At 35.9% G+C, this 17,089-nt stretch overlaps 3 protein-coding genes and 1 non-coding gene across 7 annotated transcripts in view; 3 read left to right on the forward strand and 1 right to left on the reverse strand.

The window, feature by feature from the left end:
• Window positions 1-1,391, forward strand: part of LOC123681620 (putative endothelial lipase) — a 39,259-nt gene extending 37,868 nt beyond the window's left edge. The window contains exon 6 of the mRNA XM_045619832.1: window positions 1,070-1,391. Coding sequence (XP_045475788.1) covers window positions 1,070-1,151 — 82 coding nt within the window. The 3' untranslated portion in view covers window positions 1,152-1,391. The remainder of the gene's footprint in view (window positions 1-1,069) is intronic.
• The window catches only part of LOC123681622, a 104,474-nt gene that overhangs the window by 71,785 nt on the left and 15,600 nt on the right, over window positions 1-17,089 (reverse strand). The gene's annotated exons all lie outside the window — the stretch shown is intronic.
• Window positions 4,601-7,679, forward strand: LOC123681621 (malate dehydrogenase, mitochondrial-like). Its single transcript, XM_045619833.1, has 5 exons — window positions 4,601-4,732; window positions 4,785-5,035; window positions 6,218-6,466; window positions 6,989-7,335; window positions 7,385-7,679. Exons 1-5 carry the CDS (start codon window positions 4,684-4,686, stop codon window positions 7,626-7,628), a joined length of 1,140 nt encoding a protein of 379 aa, XP_045475789.1. The 5' UTR covers window positions 4,601-4,683; the 3' UTR covers window positions 7,629-7,679.
• On the forward strand, window positions 16,327-16,397 carry Trnag-gcc. The gene has a single exon. It is a non-coding gene; the product is annotated as a tRNA-Gly (tRNA).

Consider the following 17,089-nt stretch of genomic DNA (forward strand, 5'->3'; position numbering starts at 1 on the left):
AAGAAGGGTTAGACGACGTCGGGGGAAAAGACGTGAACCTCAGTTTGATGTTGAGCGTCATGTACACCGGACAGAAGGCGTTATGATATGGGGTGCTATTGCACATGCAAGTCCCCTTTAGTCTTTATTCGAAGTAACATGACAGCGCTGCGTTGCCTCCAAGAAATAGTGGAGCCATATGTTCTCCCTCACCTTAACCGGCTCGAGAATCCAATATTTCAGCTAAATAATGCCCGCCATCATGTTACCAGAGTCAGTTAAAACTTTTTTGAAGCGACCTATTTGAATCTTTTGCCAGATCTCCCGATCTTTCGCTCATAGAGCATGTTTGGGACATTATGGGTAGAAGGCTTGGAAATTTACCCCAGCCCCAACGGACTTTGGCCGCTCTGAGACATGAAGAACAGGCAGCTTGGGATAGTATCCCTCAAGAAGAAATAGATCATTTTATTGCATCAATTTCGAGACATGTTGGGAACTGTATAGATAACGGCGGTGGACAAACGCATTATTAACAAATTTAAAAAAAAAATTGCAAACCCTTCGTTGTTTTCTCCAAATTTCAATCATTTACTCCTTTCTATACTATCTATGCTTCACAAAAAAAAATAAATTTAAACATCTCCGTCTGGGTGTTGCAGTTTCTTTGTATATAACTTGTGGAAATAAATTTGAATTTGAATTGAGTCACATTGTGAAATTATTGTGTTTGATTTCACTAGGCTTATAAGTATTCCACTAGGTGTTCTACGTTCAACAACTCTTGTCTTGTCGGACCCTCTGTCTATAGAAACGATATAGTTGGAATACATTATTATTTATGCTACCTATATTTTATGAAATCCGACTAACAGACACATTCTCTTGAAACATTGTGAATCTTATCTGAAACTGATTTTTCGAATCTTCAAGAATAACTGTGATTCCCAATAGGTACATAGTTTAAAATAAAAAATTGAAACGTCGTTGTTTCCATCATACCAACCCTGAAATTATAAATCAAACTGTTCGCACTTATTGCAATCCAATTAATCCTGTTCTTGCCTTATTAACACGATAAAAATTCCAGTCACACTCGTGGTGTTTTTTATCTGGTGACGAAAGCGAGCGAACCATATTCCCAAACAGTGGAGGAACAGATATCCGAATGAGATGAGCACAATACTGACTCCGAAAAAAGAAGACTGATGAATCCATTACAGTGAAAGTTCCGAACAAACCCCATATTTGGTTGGATGCCAGAACTTGCCAGAAGAAGAAGAATGAATCGAGGAGTTCTTTGTGTTGTCCTACATAAGTCATTTCAATTTGTCTGGGATTTGTATAAAGCGAAAACATGACATTATTTATTTTTATAGCCATTTTATAAATGAAATAAATTATTTCTGTGAGAGTATTTTTTATTAATGTTGAATAAGATTTCTCAGGATTCTGTTTAATTCAAATCAAATTTGCAATTTGAGAGGCCAAATACAACATCAATATATGGAGAAATTATGTAGCATTGAGTCATGAAGTTTTATTCGGTTAAATGTATTTTAGTTTCAACCTACGGACAGAATGGTTGCCAATGGATTCGCAATAGTTATATGAATATCGTAAGCACTATGAAATTAGCAAAATTTCCACAAGGTTTACTATTTAGACAAAAACTATTTCACTTTTGAAAATCATAATATCTAGTACTTTCTCGGTGAATACTAAAATTCATTTCTTTTAAAATATCAGAAACTATTATGTTTGTGTTCTTCAGAACTTGTCTTACTTACCTTGGCTTAAACGAGTTGCTGTCCACATTTTATACAGTGGTAGCAAGTCGGTATCTTGGGATGTACATAGGCTTACAACTTTGCATTCCAAAATTCGAGGCTTTATTGTGAAAAATTGGTTATACATTTATGATTCAGAGTATTGTTCATCGCTGGCCACTACTTTCTCCCATCTTTTCATTTGCCTTTCAATGCTTGGCTCAAACGCATTAAATGCGTTTGATAACGATAGCCTGTGATTGTTTCAGTCGGTTTTAACAACTCATAATGCACTGCACCGAGCTGGTCCCTCCAAATACTAAGCATGACCTTGGAACATTCACATTGCTATGAAGAAATCTCTTCCGTCTTTGCTCTGCAAGCAGCTGTTCACAAGCAAACGAACGCCGTTCAACTCGTACAGCACCCTTTTGTGTGAACTGAAAATTAAAAAGATGGAGATGCGAATCCAAATAGAAAATACGTCATAGTATGCCGAAAGAGAGGCCCAAATGTTTTGCGCGCTATGGAATGAATGAGCTTGGATCTTCTTCAACACTTTCACTTACAGCAGTAATATTTTCAGTCGAGTTTGCATTTCTATGATTTTTGGGCCTTGAGACATCAGTAACAGATCTAGTCTCTTCAAATTGTTTCACTGCCTCACCAATTGTGCGCTCAGATGCACGATTATATCGACCATAGTCTGTCCGTAATATACGAAACCTACTCAATATTGAATCATTATTCTTGTAGCGAGTGTTCACATATGTTTAGCGTATTTTTAAGTAACTAATCTTCAACTAAACATTTGACGCTTCGTATGACAGTTCTATTTGACATATATCATTGAAACAGGACACCAGAGACAAACCGAATCATATTATAATGCACTGTAGGAGCATCAAGTAATTCTAAATTTGTAGATGTCACCACACACTACTCAATTACGATTAGTTCCATCAAGAAAAATGTTCAGGAAACAAAGTATTTCATTACTTACCTACAGGGTTTTTCGAGAAGGGTTTCCCATTGAAATAACAAAGTGTCTTTATCATATACATATTTTAGTAGAAGCATACGATCGAACATATGAAGAGCTCAAACTTGAAGGGACCAATCACATCAAAATAATACGTCAACCCATTCGATGATAAATACATCCATTTTTTCGTCGATTCGGCAATCTTTTCAAGCTATATGTAACATCGATCGGCGAGTCATTTCGTACATAATGGGATCGTTTTTATCTCCTCACAGTGCCCTGCTTATATCATATGGATAATCTGTGTCGCGTTCAACACGCAATCGCCATTTTCTTGGAGGTTTTGCTATGAGGTAAACGTTTTCTCTCTCACGCGTTTGGCTTGGAAATGGCTTGAAAGTGAAGCTGATAACAAAGGAAAAAGGTATGCCTGCCTGGCCTGAAGGTCTCTAAGACGTCCAACAGGTGAACTACAAACTATATTGTATGTAATTCTTGACTTCGTGTTTGTTCAACTTGAATATTTATCGAGCATTTGGATTAATAAAACTTGTTTGTTTTTTACGATATATTATCTGGTGAGTTAGCTGCACTTAAGATGTCTACAACACTATGGTTTGCACACTTACTGTTGAAAAAACCTTCTTGGATTTTTATGGTTTTTTTTATGGAAGCGCTTACGTTGTCTTTCTGTCAATGTCGTTTTGAGATTCTGCACCTCAGAGTAATAAACATAGATAGAAGGAGCATATGTCATTTTCAGTAAGCAAATTTTGTCCCCAACATGATCTATCAAATTTGACATAAAGCGCGCGGAAATGAAAACATATCAGTGATACGATATTTCACTCAATTCGTGAGTTTCTCCACAAAGAACGCACTTCTTATGTGCCATAGAGAATCAACGTTTCATATCAATACAAAATATATTGAGACTAATACCTAAATATATCAGAAATTCAGAAAACAAACTTCAAGCGCGCCAAACGAAGTGAAACAACCGATGACATTAGGAGAGCAAAAGTTGCCAAACCTTGGATTTCAGCAGGTAGATACAGAAAATAATACATATTCTGACTATTATAAATTTGACAATGAGGAAAAATATCGGATTCCAAATATTCAAATTTGCATATTCAATTGAGAATCACTCGAATGAATATATTTCATTCAATATAATATACATTCATAATGATATAGTAAAATTGTGGATTTGAAAATATATCACAATTCGACAACGTAATCTAACCATAGTGGGGACATATTGCGTATACTTCCTCTAAGATGTCTAAAAACATGGTGAATGCACTCGTCAATTTTTGAATGGAATGACATGCGACCAAATTGAAAATATTAGTTTTAGTTCGTGGTGGCGCCGCAATGTCATACTTGTCATTTCGATCTTTTTCCGTTGATTTTGATTGGATACATTAATTAAAACCCAATACTGACCAATCAAAAGCGATGTGTAACCGAGTATGATCGTGCAAAGTCTTGAAACAAAACACGAAATGTGTACTGGAATGAATTCAAATATTTGAAATAGAAAGAGATAATGAAAGATATACATATATAGGTACATAATGACACAAAACTCATAAATAATAAATAACAAGAATATTAATTTGTTGATAGCGCTACCTACAGTTGACATAACGAAGTTCAACTAATATTCTCAAAATTGGCAAAACAAAAGCTAATCAGTCCATACACCTGGTTTTTAGACATCTTAACTTCCTCTAAATATGTTTATTACTCCAAGTTTTGCACTCACTACTATATGGAACATAGCCATTCACAAAATAGTATCTCTGAAGTATCCTCAGAGTAATCTATGTTTATCACTCTATGGAAGAATCTAATGATCTGACAAAAAATTCGTTACTTCTGTCACAATGATGTTCCCAAAGTACGTCAAAATTTCTTGTTATATTTCTTGCATCTTTTGAAATGTTACCAAGATCCATACTGAGAAGATATTGCTCCGCTTTAGCGAAGAGTAAGTTCACGAAGTCAGTCCTATAGCACCACATGACATATAAAATCAACAGGTAAAGAATTGAAGAAAAAAATATGCGAAGAAACGGAAGAGACCAGATTTTGCAATGTTGCACTAATAGGAGCAGATACCAAGCTTGGCGAACTAACAGCTTTCCTGATGAAACCAAATCCTTTGATAACAACACTTCATCTTCAAGGAGGGGCAGGCGTGGTTGGTTTGTGTGAGGATTTGTCGCATATCGACACCAGGTGTAGAGTGGTAGCACATGCTGGCACGGATAATTATCGAAATGCTATGAAAGTAGGTGAATCAAGTCTTGGAAAAGTAATAACAATTTGTTGAAATATCTTGGAAGAGGTATACTGTGCATAGGAATAGTTATATAGCAGAAATTAAGTGCTTTGGTGTAAAACCTGATCGCAAAATTTAGCGTATTTTCTCTGAGACCTTGGTCATGAAATTTCTATCTTGTAGATAGAAACCCTAGCTGTTTTTATGTTTGTTCAAGAGTGTAAAAAAGTAAATTTCAAAGGGATGCACATATCAATATTGAAGAACAGTCAGGCCAGGCTGAAGAACTCACAATTACATAGTTAACACTCATTGCTGAGCTAGAAGTGACGTAATACATGAAATATTTGGCTAGAGGCAACGCAGTTATTCTCCTATGAGTTTCAATAAATATGCCAATCAGCTTGCATAAAATGTATCAAGGGTAATACCTGCTAGACCTGAACCCTTCTCTATGCTTGAAAAGGGACACTACAAGAAGTTTAGCAATAAGAGGTCGAGAATAAGGGATTCGTCTGGAGAAATAAGTCTCGACTTATCCAATTGAAAATATTCTGAATTCTCTACTTCCCACACAAAAAACTCTAAGATTTTGTCTGACTGCTGACGACGCACAGTCAATATTTATTTATTTATTTATTTATTTATTTATATCCCAACAGACCACAAAGGTCTCATTACAAGGATATACGAGTACCTTCTGCAGTTACTGAAAGTGGCAAACTCTACAAATCAGACATAGAAATATCTTATATAGCGTGAATATCCTGAACTCATCGGCCTACAAAGCACATCTCTGAACAAGCTAGTTCTAAATCCTTACTGAGTGATGGTTTCTAATGTTTCTATAGACGGCGTTCTTCTTGGGAATTGTTTAGCATGGTATAGTACAAAAGATCAAACAGGAGCCTTTTATTCCAAACTACTTTGCAACGTTTCTCTTTTCAAATTACTTTGTTCCAAGTAAAAACTCAAGGAAAAGTTGCAAATTAGTTTAGTGACAAATTGCCTTGGCATTGTTAACAGTATATTGTTGTGCAGTGGAATTATTTTCATCTTGCAAAGTAGTTCAATTCAATGGGCCTTGGTCTCAGTTTTAAATGGACACCTACATTTAATTCAAATCTCTTCCAAGGCATTTCTGCATTACGTAATAAGACGAAACTAGTGGCAATTGTAGAGTTATTCTAGACTGCTGATGTAGTGGTTCTGCTTGGAATGGGAGGATTCTCCTCTAAAACTCCTATTGGAGACCGTGTGATGGCTGAAGGAAACAGGATTTGTAAATTAGCAGAAAAATGCACCAAATACGCTCGTAGAGCTGTCATTGTTGTCTGCGCAACGCCAGTGAGTGTTATGACGCCTTTAGTCGTCGATATGTTCAAGAGAACAGACTGGTATCATCCTGCCAGGATAATTGGGTTTCCTGGACCCGTATCGGTAAGATATTAAAGAAGTTCTCAACCAATAAATTCTGAACTGCGAAAACTAATGGTTTAATCTATACTAGGAACCCAATAAAGTGATACTCCAATATTATTCAAAACTGATCTAACATTTTCCCGTTTTTTTCCAATATCTTTCAAATCTAATCACTGGAAAACTATCAGAATTGTAAGGCAAATATGATGATAATTTCAAATGATTCAGTTCAGGTATTCAATAGTTCCATAGAAACAAATAGAATTTCGGATGTTTTTTATCTGTGGAAGTTCCCAGAAATATTATCTTTAATTACAATGTAATATAACATTCAATACCTAGTTATTAAATTCAATATTGAGAATCTAATTAGATCTTGAATGTTGAAGCATTACATCCTATCATATATACAGAGAATGATATATGGAATTCTACCTTTTTCACCTGAAATACAATCAATCTTTGTTATTTATGTCCAATCTGAACCAATGCCTATAGACTTCATCACGAATCGCAGATAATAGATATTGTATTTCTTAGGTTGTCATCAATACTGAAGTAGCTCGTTACCAGTGTTTTGACCCTAGCATTGTCGATATACCAATAATAGGGGGACCAGATATAGAATCACTGGTACCAGTATTCTCAAAGGCTGTACCTTGCCCTGTGGACCGCGAAGGTGCAATAAGGTTAACAGCGAGGTTAAGAGGTATAGAACCGACTGATTTTCCGAGAAAATCCAGAACAGAAAACGTTTTCGTCACCGCAGTGAATCCTGAGGCTGTAGCTTTGAACAGGCTGGTTTCAGCTATAGCTTATGGTATCCATGGTGACGAGATGGCTGTGAGCTACGCCCATATCAGAACGAATTGGATCAAGACATGCAGGTGAGAAATTTAGATTAGAATGTTGATTATTCATTCGATATTGTCATAGATTCATGGTCTCCCAAGTGAGATTTGGTAAAAGTGGAGTTGTCCACAACTATGGTATGCCAGAGCTCAGCAAGTTTGAACAAGACTTACTAGAAAGAAGCGTAGCGCTAGTAAGCTGTAGAGAACAAATGGCCAAGGAGTATTTGGAATATTATCTATGTAAGAGAAGAGATATTCTGCCGTACTTCAAACAGAGGGAGGTTGAAATGTACCACGAGAAAAGGCAGAGTATGATGAGAAATTGATTTGTCCTAATATAAAGTGTTGTATCTAACTTCAATAAAATTTCAATTCTACACATTTAGAATTCACCTACTGAAGTATCAAGGTTAGATGACACTGTACACTCTTGGTGACTTAACATTTCCACTTCTTCAAGGATTCACACCTGAACAACTCTTACAAATAGTGCAATTTTATTTCGAAAATAATGGTTCTGTGCTGAATACGTATCGCGCACTACGACCATTTTATTTTGTTTAGCGATGAAGCGCACTTCTGGTTGAATGGCTACGTCAACAAACAAAACTGCCGCATTTGGAGTGCAGCTAATCCTCAAGTGTATGTTGAAACACCTTTACATCCAGAAAAACTGACTGTTTGGTGCGCTTTATGGGCTGGTGAAATCATTGGTTCTTACTTCTGCAAAAACGATGATGGCCAGAACGTTACAGTCAATGGTGATCGGTATAGAGCCATGATTACTAACTTTTTCATTCCTGAATTGAACAACCATGATGTCCAGGAGCTGTGGTTCCAACAAGACGGCGCAACATGTCACACAGCTCGTGCCACAATCGATTTATTTAAAGACACGTTTGGTGACCGCCTAATTTCACGTTTTGGACCTGTAAATTGGCCTCCAAGATCTTGTGATTTAACACCGCTAGACTACTTTATGTGGGGCTATGTAAAGTCATTGGTCTATGCGGATAAGCCACAAACCCTTGACCATTTGGAAGACAACATTCGCCGTGTTATTGCCGATATACGGTCACAAATGTTGGAAAAAGTCATCGAAAATTGGACGTCCAGATTGGACTACATCCGAGCCAGCCCTGGCGGTCATATGCCAGAAATCTTATTTGAAATGTAATGCCATATATCTTGCGGATAAATAAAATTCATGTCAATCGAATAATCCATTATTGTTTTATTGCAATTTAAAGTTTTATATCTGTATAAAAACACCCTTTATTTTCATCAAATCTATAAATAGTGGAACCATTGCCTATCATTACCTGAACTGGCCTTTTTAATCCCCTGACTCGGGTAAGTAAGAGACAAATCATACTTCCTCCGTTACATATAAAGTTGGGCTTAATGAAGCATTTTGTGAAGGCTCTTGATAAGAATGGGTCATGTTTTGCATATAGGGGTAAAAATGCATCAGTTGAGCACAGAAAAACTCAAAGCAGGGATATTTGACGGCCTACAAATAAGACAATTAATTGAGGATCCTGCCTTCATAAATTCAATGAATCAAATTGAACGAGATGCTTGGACATCATTTGTAGTTGAAATGGTTAACAAGATGCTTAATGGTTTGAAATCCTTAGGGTGCAATATGAGTATTAAAATACACTATTTACACAGCCACTTAGACCGTTTTCCAGAAAATTTAGGAGACATGAGTGAGTAACAAGGTGAAAGATTTCATCAATATATTAAAGTTATGAAGGACGGCTACCAAGGAAGATGGGTCATGCACATGATGGCAGAATACTGCTGGAGTTTAAAAAGAGACTCTTTAAAAAACATTCAAGAATGTCGCGGAAAAGAAACTTTCGAAGTGTTGAGGGGCTATTTGATTTCTTCAAGGTTTTTTTCTGTTTGTAAGTACGACATAATATTGTTGTGTTTTGTATAACTGAAATAAAAATTTCGTATATACTTTTGTTTTCTAACTTACGGATTTGAGTTAAAATAAACTTATATTTCTCTAGAATTTTATATCTTAAAAATTTTAGCTTCTAGGTAAAAATGAATACGTTATTTGAATTCAGGATATCAAATTTATATAGAATCAGCTCGAAAGACCTCGAAACTAAAACAGCTGTTCCCTTATATTAACTGTTAGGTAAACTCAAACACCTAGATGCGAAAAATCCTTATAAAAAACTAAACTCTAAGGATATTCATGAGAATAAATATTCTCGTTTCGTAATATGGGTGAAAAAATCTATAGAAATAATTAATGAAGAATTTTGGCGTACGTTTCTAGGAAAATACTGGAGACGTTAAATGTTTGCAGTAGGTATCTTAAGCAAGGTGACCAACAAAACTATTAGATTAGAAGATTCTCATTCAGCAACAAGTGTTGAAATTCATTTTTCAATGAACCTGATACAGCTTATTTGATGGTTTGCCTTTCTTTCCAGAGAAGAAATATGCAGAAGAAAGCGTAAATACATGTATGTTTTGTCATATCAAAGTATTGAATTTGTTGTCAATTGTAAACGTATAGAAATTATTGAAGACCGATGTAAATAACTCCCTCTCTTATGATGACTAGTATTTCAATATTAATCATTGATATACATCATCTCAAATTTATTAAGGTAACAATGACACAGCTATTTATAGCTCTGGATCTATTTCAAGTCAGCGAATTCAATGAAACGACAATTAACTCTTCTGACTCCAGCAATGAATCGATTGAAACACGGGAATAAAACCCCACAAACGTCTATTTTCCTGGCTTAATTAACCGGAATGATGAAATTCCTGGAGGAGCTACACGAAGCTTTAATTTTCCAGGCAGGATTGAAAGTCACCATGGCAACGAGACTTACGGGACAGATATCGCGCCTGGATGAAAATCGAGGTTCAAGAAAATCCCATCGAATATCGAAGGGCCACAAAGCTGAGTGTGTTTTTGGCAGATGATCAAGAGTGGAAATATTTTTCTTATCGTGTTTTCTTAGGAGGTTGTGACAGGAGATGTGCATCGTTGGGAATTGTGGTGTTGGAATGGAGGACATACATCATGAAATCGTGCCAATAAGTTTGAAGGTTTATGTTCAAGCTAGACGACCGTAATGCATAATTTATTTTGGTGTTTTCAGCGTTTGAGTTCGATTTATCATAGAAGGATAGATGACTTCAATGAAAACGGTTGTCAAAGTGGTAATAGCTTCCAGTTTTTCAGTGTAGACCTAATAGGAATGAGCATATGAGCTTCATTGTGGGATTAACTACATCAATATTTATGATGCTTATATTAAAAGAGGCTCGACTGATTTGATATAATTTGATAGCAAATATATTGAGACGTTTATTTTCGAAGAAGAGCCACGTAATTAAGTTATTTGTGCCTCAGTTAGAAGATATAAATCTCGAAGACAAATGCTGTGAGCCTGACGATTCTATTGCCATTCTTTTCGCTTCTTTAATGAGAACATTCTTGATCATGACATCTTACGGTTTGGTAATAAAAATTGGTATCACTTGCGTGTGCATTGGTAATTCTACCCTATTTTTGGTTTTTTCCTCATTTTTTCTCGTCTAGATTTGAGAGTAAAGATATAACTTTTCAAATTTATTATCTATCATTTCCTAACAAATAATTGAGTTTTTGAAGTGATTTTGACTGATGAGATTTGCTCGATGCTGGAACTGGAAGATTTCCTTAAAATTGTATCGCTGGAAGTGAAAATTCCATACTATCATATATCTAGGCGCAAAAAATACTTGAATTTTTATCCTTGGTATTTGAAGAATATTATTTGAGTCCTGGTAATGGAAAGTTTAAGTACAACCGTAGTCCTGGTAAGTGAAGAATGTCTCTGACTGTTGTACTGTAGAGCTGATGGAACGTGCCTTCTTAGATCAGATCAGATATCAAGCAGAACCCATTGCACTTTTGGACCCCTATTACTACAAATTGGAATTAGTGAGCTTATTGTGTATAGAATCAAATCCTCCTTTAATTCAAGGCCGACCTAGAATTTTGAAACTCATATTATATGAACCATTGTATAAAGATTCTTTTTATATCTTTAAACGATGATAATACAAGGAAGAAAAAATTAGCCTGTTCGAATTCAGTAAAGGTGGCAGTAGATATCTGTATCAGATAAATACGTTATACCGTTGGTCACCCAACGTTAAGGTCAAATAAAGCAGAGTTTTTGCTGAGGTTTTTATCTGTTCTCTTGTATCATACGTTGAAATGTATGATGCCCCGTTACATTTCCTCTGCTAATACTGAGATTCATCGACACATATGCTTGATTGTTTGAAATTAATATTTTGTATAGCTCTTTCTCAAAAGAATATATATATATAGCATTGTGAATACCTTTATGTGCTAGACTTGAATTGAAAGTTATCAAATTGACACCTGTCAACAACAAACATCTGGTCAAAAACAATTTTTCAACTGTCATTTGGTAAATTTTGCTTCGAGAAAAGAATCATATAAGATAAACTCGAATGCAAGTCAACAAAGCCTCAAGAATTGCCGGATATCTGAGAGACATAGTCTGGAGGAAGGACTATATGACCTCTGAGAGTGAAGTCAGAGTATAGAAGACATTGGTGAAGGCTGGTCTAACATATGCTGTAGAAATGGGAGCAGAAATCAAAAAGCATCCTGATATCCAATTAGGAGCGAGATCATAAGAAAAGAACTCCAGATACAGGATGTGATGTGGTTTGACAGAATGAGGAGACGATGTTGGAGAGACCAAGTAAAGCAGATTGACAAAATGTGCTGAAGACCAAAAACGCAACTCGAAAAGACCTCTTGGCAGACCACCTAAAAGATGGTATGAAAGCTTGTCATCAGCTTCACAACTAAGACAGAACACATGAACAAGGTTAAAAGGCAGGCATAAATAAGACTATGTCTTATAAACAAGAAAAAGAAGAAGAAAGGAACCAAAGCAACTAGGGTGGATGATTCTGTGGATCTTCTAACTGGCAAGTTCTAGCTCCAGCAATACTAACAAAGCCTACAAAGTCTAAGATACTGCGAGGTCTCACAAAGGCCTAAAAGAGATAACATAACATAAAATCATCATCCCAAGAATTCAACTCCAAACCTTATCCCAAAAATGTCCCAAATTCCAGGTCGTCAAATACAATTCCGATTCAACATGTGGAAAAACTGATAGCTCAACCATTCAAAACAGACTTGATAAGCGAATTGAAATCAACCTTTTTGTCCACAAAATGTTGGAAATTTCGCTAATCGAATCACCAGTTCCATCAAATACTAACTTGTTGTGTTTTTTCATGTGATTTTATCATTTCATCAGCTTCAGGCAAAAGCGGGAATTTCTCTCTCGACAATAGGGCCGATTGGATTTGATTTTGCGGGAATACCGCAATACGCTGACCCAATGACGCAAAGCGATGAATTAACAACGGTGGATTTATTTGTCTGCCGAATAGGACCATCCATAAAGCACATTTATGTCCGAATTTAACATGCCTCGTCGAGATTTTGTCACACCAACGACGTAGATATACCAAATGAAGTATTCTAACCGTTTAGGGATGAAAAAATACTCGATAGAATGTAGGTTAAAAGAGAATGAATATTATTTTTTCTAAAAGCTTTTCTATTACGTGTGCAACTACTAAGTTCCCTCTGTTTGTAAATAGATGTCTTTAGCAGTAAGTGCTGTTCGATTTTGACACATCCAAAACGTCATGAACCAAGCTTAGACATATGGTAAACGAACTACATAGGCGTACAACTTTGATCCCGCCGTTTTTTTTCCGAAATACAAGGCTTCATTGTAAAAAACTGATTATACATTTATGATTCAAAGTATTGTCTACTTTCTCCCATCTCTCGTGTAGCGTAGGAATCCCGCTTTGAAAAAACTTATCTTATGAAGCGATCCACGAATCGATCCAATTTTTCACTTCTTCATGAGACCGGAAGTGCTGGTCAGTCAGGCTGTGTGCCAATGATCGAACCAAGTGATAGTCCGAGGGAGCAACATCTGATGAATACGGCGTGTGGGGTAGGACTTCCCATTTCAACGTTTCCATGTATGTCTTGATCACTCTTGCAAAATAGGGTATAGCATTGTCATGCTATAAAATTAGTTTATCAAGTCTTTCGTTGTATTGCGGCCATTCGTTTTTCAAGGCTCGACACAAACGCATGAATTGCGTTCGATCATGATCGCCTGTGATTGTTTCAGTCGGTTTTAACAACTCATAATACACTACACCGAGCTGGTCCCACCAAATACATTCCCCACATTCGGTTAGGCCGTCGACGTGGAAGAATGGCCGGGATATCCCAATGATTTTCTCTAATTCTGTGGTTATTCCGTTCATTCTTCCACATCTTGTGGAACAAAATCGTGCGAGAATATATCAGAAACGTATCTGTCAATTCATCAATTTGCCTTAAAGAAATCAGTTCTACCAACCAACAATATGCAATGCAAAAAGCACTAAAATATATTTATGGAAATATTTCATTAATTTCAATGAAAATGCAATGAATTAGAGAAAATAATGTATAATACTCGTACAGAAGGATCATTCTACCACTCGTTCATTCCAAAACTCGCCACTTCGTGGCTCGTTTTTGAATTTTGAACTCGTGGAAGAATATCAATGCCTTCTGCACTTGTATTATAAATAACTATTCTGAGCTTGGGATTATGGTAATGAACCTATTTTTCGTCTCTAGTCACAATAAAATGCAGAAATCCCTTCCGTCTTTGCCTTGCAAGTTGCTGTTCACAAGCAAACGAATGCCGTTCAACATATCTCGGCTATAACTCGTACGGCACCCAATTTCCTTGTTTCTGAAACATTTTCTTGACTTTCATGCGTTTTTAAATGGCTTGTTGCATCACCACCAATGTTCCTGTCAATGCTCGTTGCGTTTGACACGAGTCTTGATCAAATAATGCCTCCAATTCTGTATCTTTGAAAACCTCCTCTCTTCTATCGTCATGCTGGTCTCCGATGACGAAATCACCGTTTTTGAAGCGTTGAATCCATTCTCGGCACGTTCTTTCACTAATGGCGGTATCGCCATAGGTATATAAGAACATTCGATGAGTCTCAACCGCAGATTTCTTCATATTAAAGCGGAAAATTAAAACCTTATTTTATTGAATGACATCTACGATCTATTCATTTCGATTACCACTTACCGCTACAGCCATTTATTGCAAAACGGCGAAAGCAAAGTTGTACACCTAATTACCTCATAATATGATGTTTGATTGAAGCATGTGTTATCGATTATTCTGTTTAGTTGTCTAGAAATGAGACATAAAATGGTATAAACTCTGAAATTGTCATCAGAGCATGCTCTAAAAAGAAACATTAAATTGTACAAATTAAAGAGGTTTCGATTGTTCTGCAGAACTTCTGATTCATGTATATAACATTAGATCAGATCATGCTCCCCTATGGAGATGGAAGGTGTATAAGGCAGGAAACACTCGAGTAGTTATTCGTTTGTTCCCGAGTAACTTGTTCTCTATTCTCTGGACTGAACGATTCTACCCATCACCACTTTTAATGTCAGATAGTATATGTAGATGACATCTTGGCTTGTCTACAGAATAACGATAATATATATTTAAGTAATTGTCCTGTATTTTCTATAAAAACCAAGAACCCTAACCATACGCAGCAACCGAGAATTGATTTACAATTCCAAGGACGAGAAACAAAACAAAATCCCTCATTAAAAATCAATGATACCGCAAGAATTTTTATTGCCCCTGCTTCGATTAATTTCTGAGAGAAAGATGGAAGTTCCAGACTAGGAAAATAAATTGCTTTTTCTTGTTTAGAGGCTTACACGCTGGGAGATGCCCGGAGGAATAATATTTTCATGTAGAGTTTCGTTATTGCCCTACTGCAAAACAAGAAGGAGGAGAGTCTGGGATCAGAAGAAAATGAACCAGAACATTCCAAGTTTCCGGAATTTGTCGTTGAGTTTTTGCTTTGAGGGATGATTGGTTTATTCTGAGCATCTTATGCCTTCGAGTTATCAACTTTTAGGGGACTGAGGGATTACAACTCTGTCGTCCTGAGGATAATGATATTTGTGACATTGTTAGTTCGACTTAGCAGTAAAAGCTCATACGGTTCTTCCTATATTACATTCTTTGTGATTTTTTAGTTATTTATTTCATCATGTCGTTGATATAATGGATGAAATATGTCATATCTAGGAAATATTCACAGATTCAGTAACGTGTGTTCATTTAAATTCGTGGTCAAAAGTGCTGTGGAGAAATTAGAGTTGATTTTCATTAATTTTCATTTCTGTTTTATTTCTTTATTTGTACTTTGTTGGGGGTCGAGTGGAGTAGCCTTGGCTAGACTTCGCCCCTAGAATTTTCCAAATAAAGACTCTATTATTATTATTATTATTATTATGCTTCTAACATATATTTCCCATTTGCCATGCGCAACTGAAACTTTTGATGATTTTTATTTTGATAACAAATTTATATATCATTTACATTTTTGAAAAGAAAAAGAGCGATTTCATTTGTTACGGAAATTTTTATGGTTGACCTACATTTAAAAAAAACTCAAGTTTGTATTATGAGTATTATGATTTCAAAACTAATTGCAATAGAGAACATATGATTACACCAATGGATTCTAATGGAAAAAGTGCCTGTAGAATGTAATACAGAAGTTATGAGCAGGGCCGGAGTAATTTTGGCAGGTAAAGAATTTTTCTGCACACCTGCTGAAGAAGCATAATAAGCGATATGTATAATAACAATTTCAAGCTTCATACAAAAACTCAATGATTGCGTCACCTGGGGCCCCTTTGGGGCGGAAGCATAGATGAAAAGTCGACAGAATATGGAGAAAAATAACTTTTGCAGACTTTATGTTCTGATATCTAGTACAGTGCACTAGTGCAGAATACTGTTACGTGTGCATGTCAAGAGCTAATCATCCAAAACTGTACTTATTACTTTCGAAGCATCGGTGGTTCAGTGGTAGAATGCTCGCCTGCCACGCGGGCGACCCGGGTTCGATTCCCGGCCGATGCAATTTTTTTATGTCAATACTTTTTATGCCCCCTCATAATCCGTAAATAATATTCATATTTTCTTAGAAATCAATGCAATAGTATACAAAAATATATCGAATCTCCTCCTTGAATTTTTGCTGGCCACCCTGAAATATCGTGTGAGCAAAAAAATATAACATGAATTCAACGTAAATTAGCTGGAAATCTTGACCCTCTTAAAAAAAAGGGAGGCAAAGATTTCTGGGAGGGAATCGAAAGAATAAAAGGAAAATAAAAAGTATTAAATGTATTCATGAATGTTTCATATAAAAAGTGCTGCTTAGAAAAAAAGGAATATTGTACATATAAAAACAGAAAACTTTTTATGAAACACAAATTATTTATACGTGTGAAATTTTCATTAGAATTGGTACATATTTCCCTTATTTATGACTGTATTACATTTCTATTAATAACTCTGACCTTTGTTCCAAGTCAATGTTTTTTTCTACTCATACGATATTAGAGGGGAGGCCAATAAAAATTGACCACCTCTATATCGACGTTACTGACTTCAACTATTCGTTGGTTATTTGTAATAATATATTTCGGTTCAAAATTGGAACAAATTGTTTCGCTCCACAGTAGCTTCTTTAGATTCTACATTTTCAATAACTGTTTTTTTAATGGAAATAGAATAACTCCATCAAGTAGATAGTAAAGACCGAGTCA

Source organism: Harmonia axyridis, chromosome 6 (assembly GCF_914767665.1).
Source record: "Harmonia axyridis chromosome 6, icHarAxyr1.1, whole genome shotgun sequence".
Taxonomy (NCBI): domain Eukaryota; kingdom Metazoa; phylum Arthropoda; class Insecta; order Coleoptera; family Coccinellidae; genus Harmonia; species Harmonia axyridis.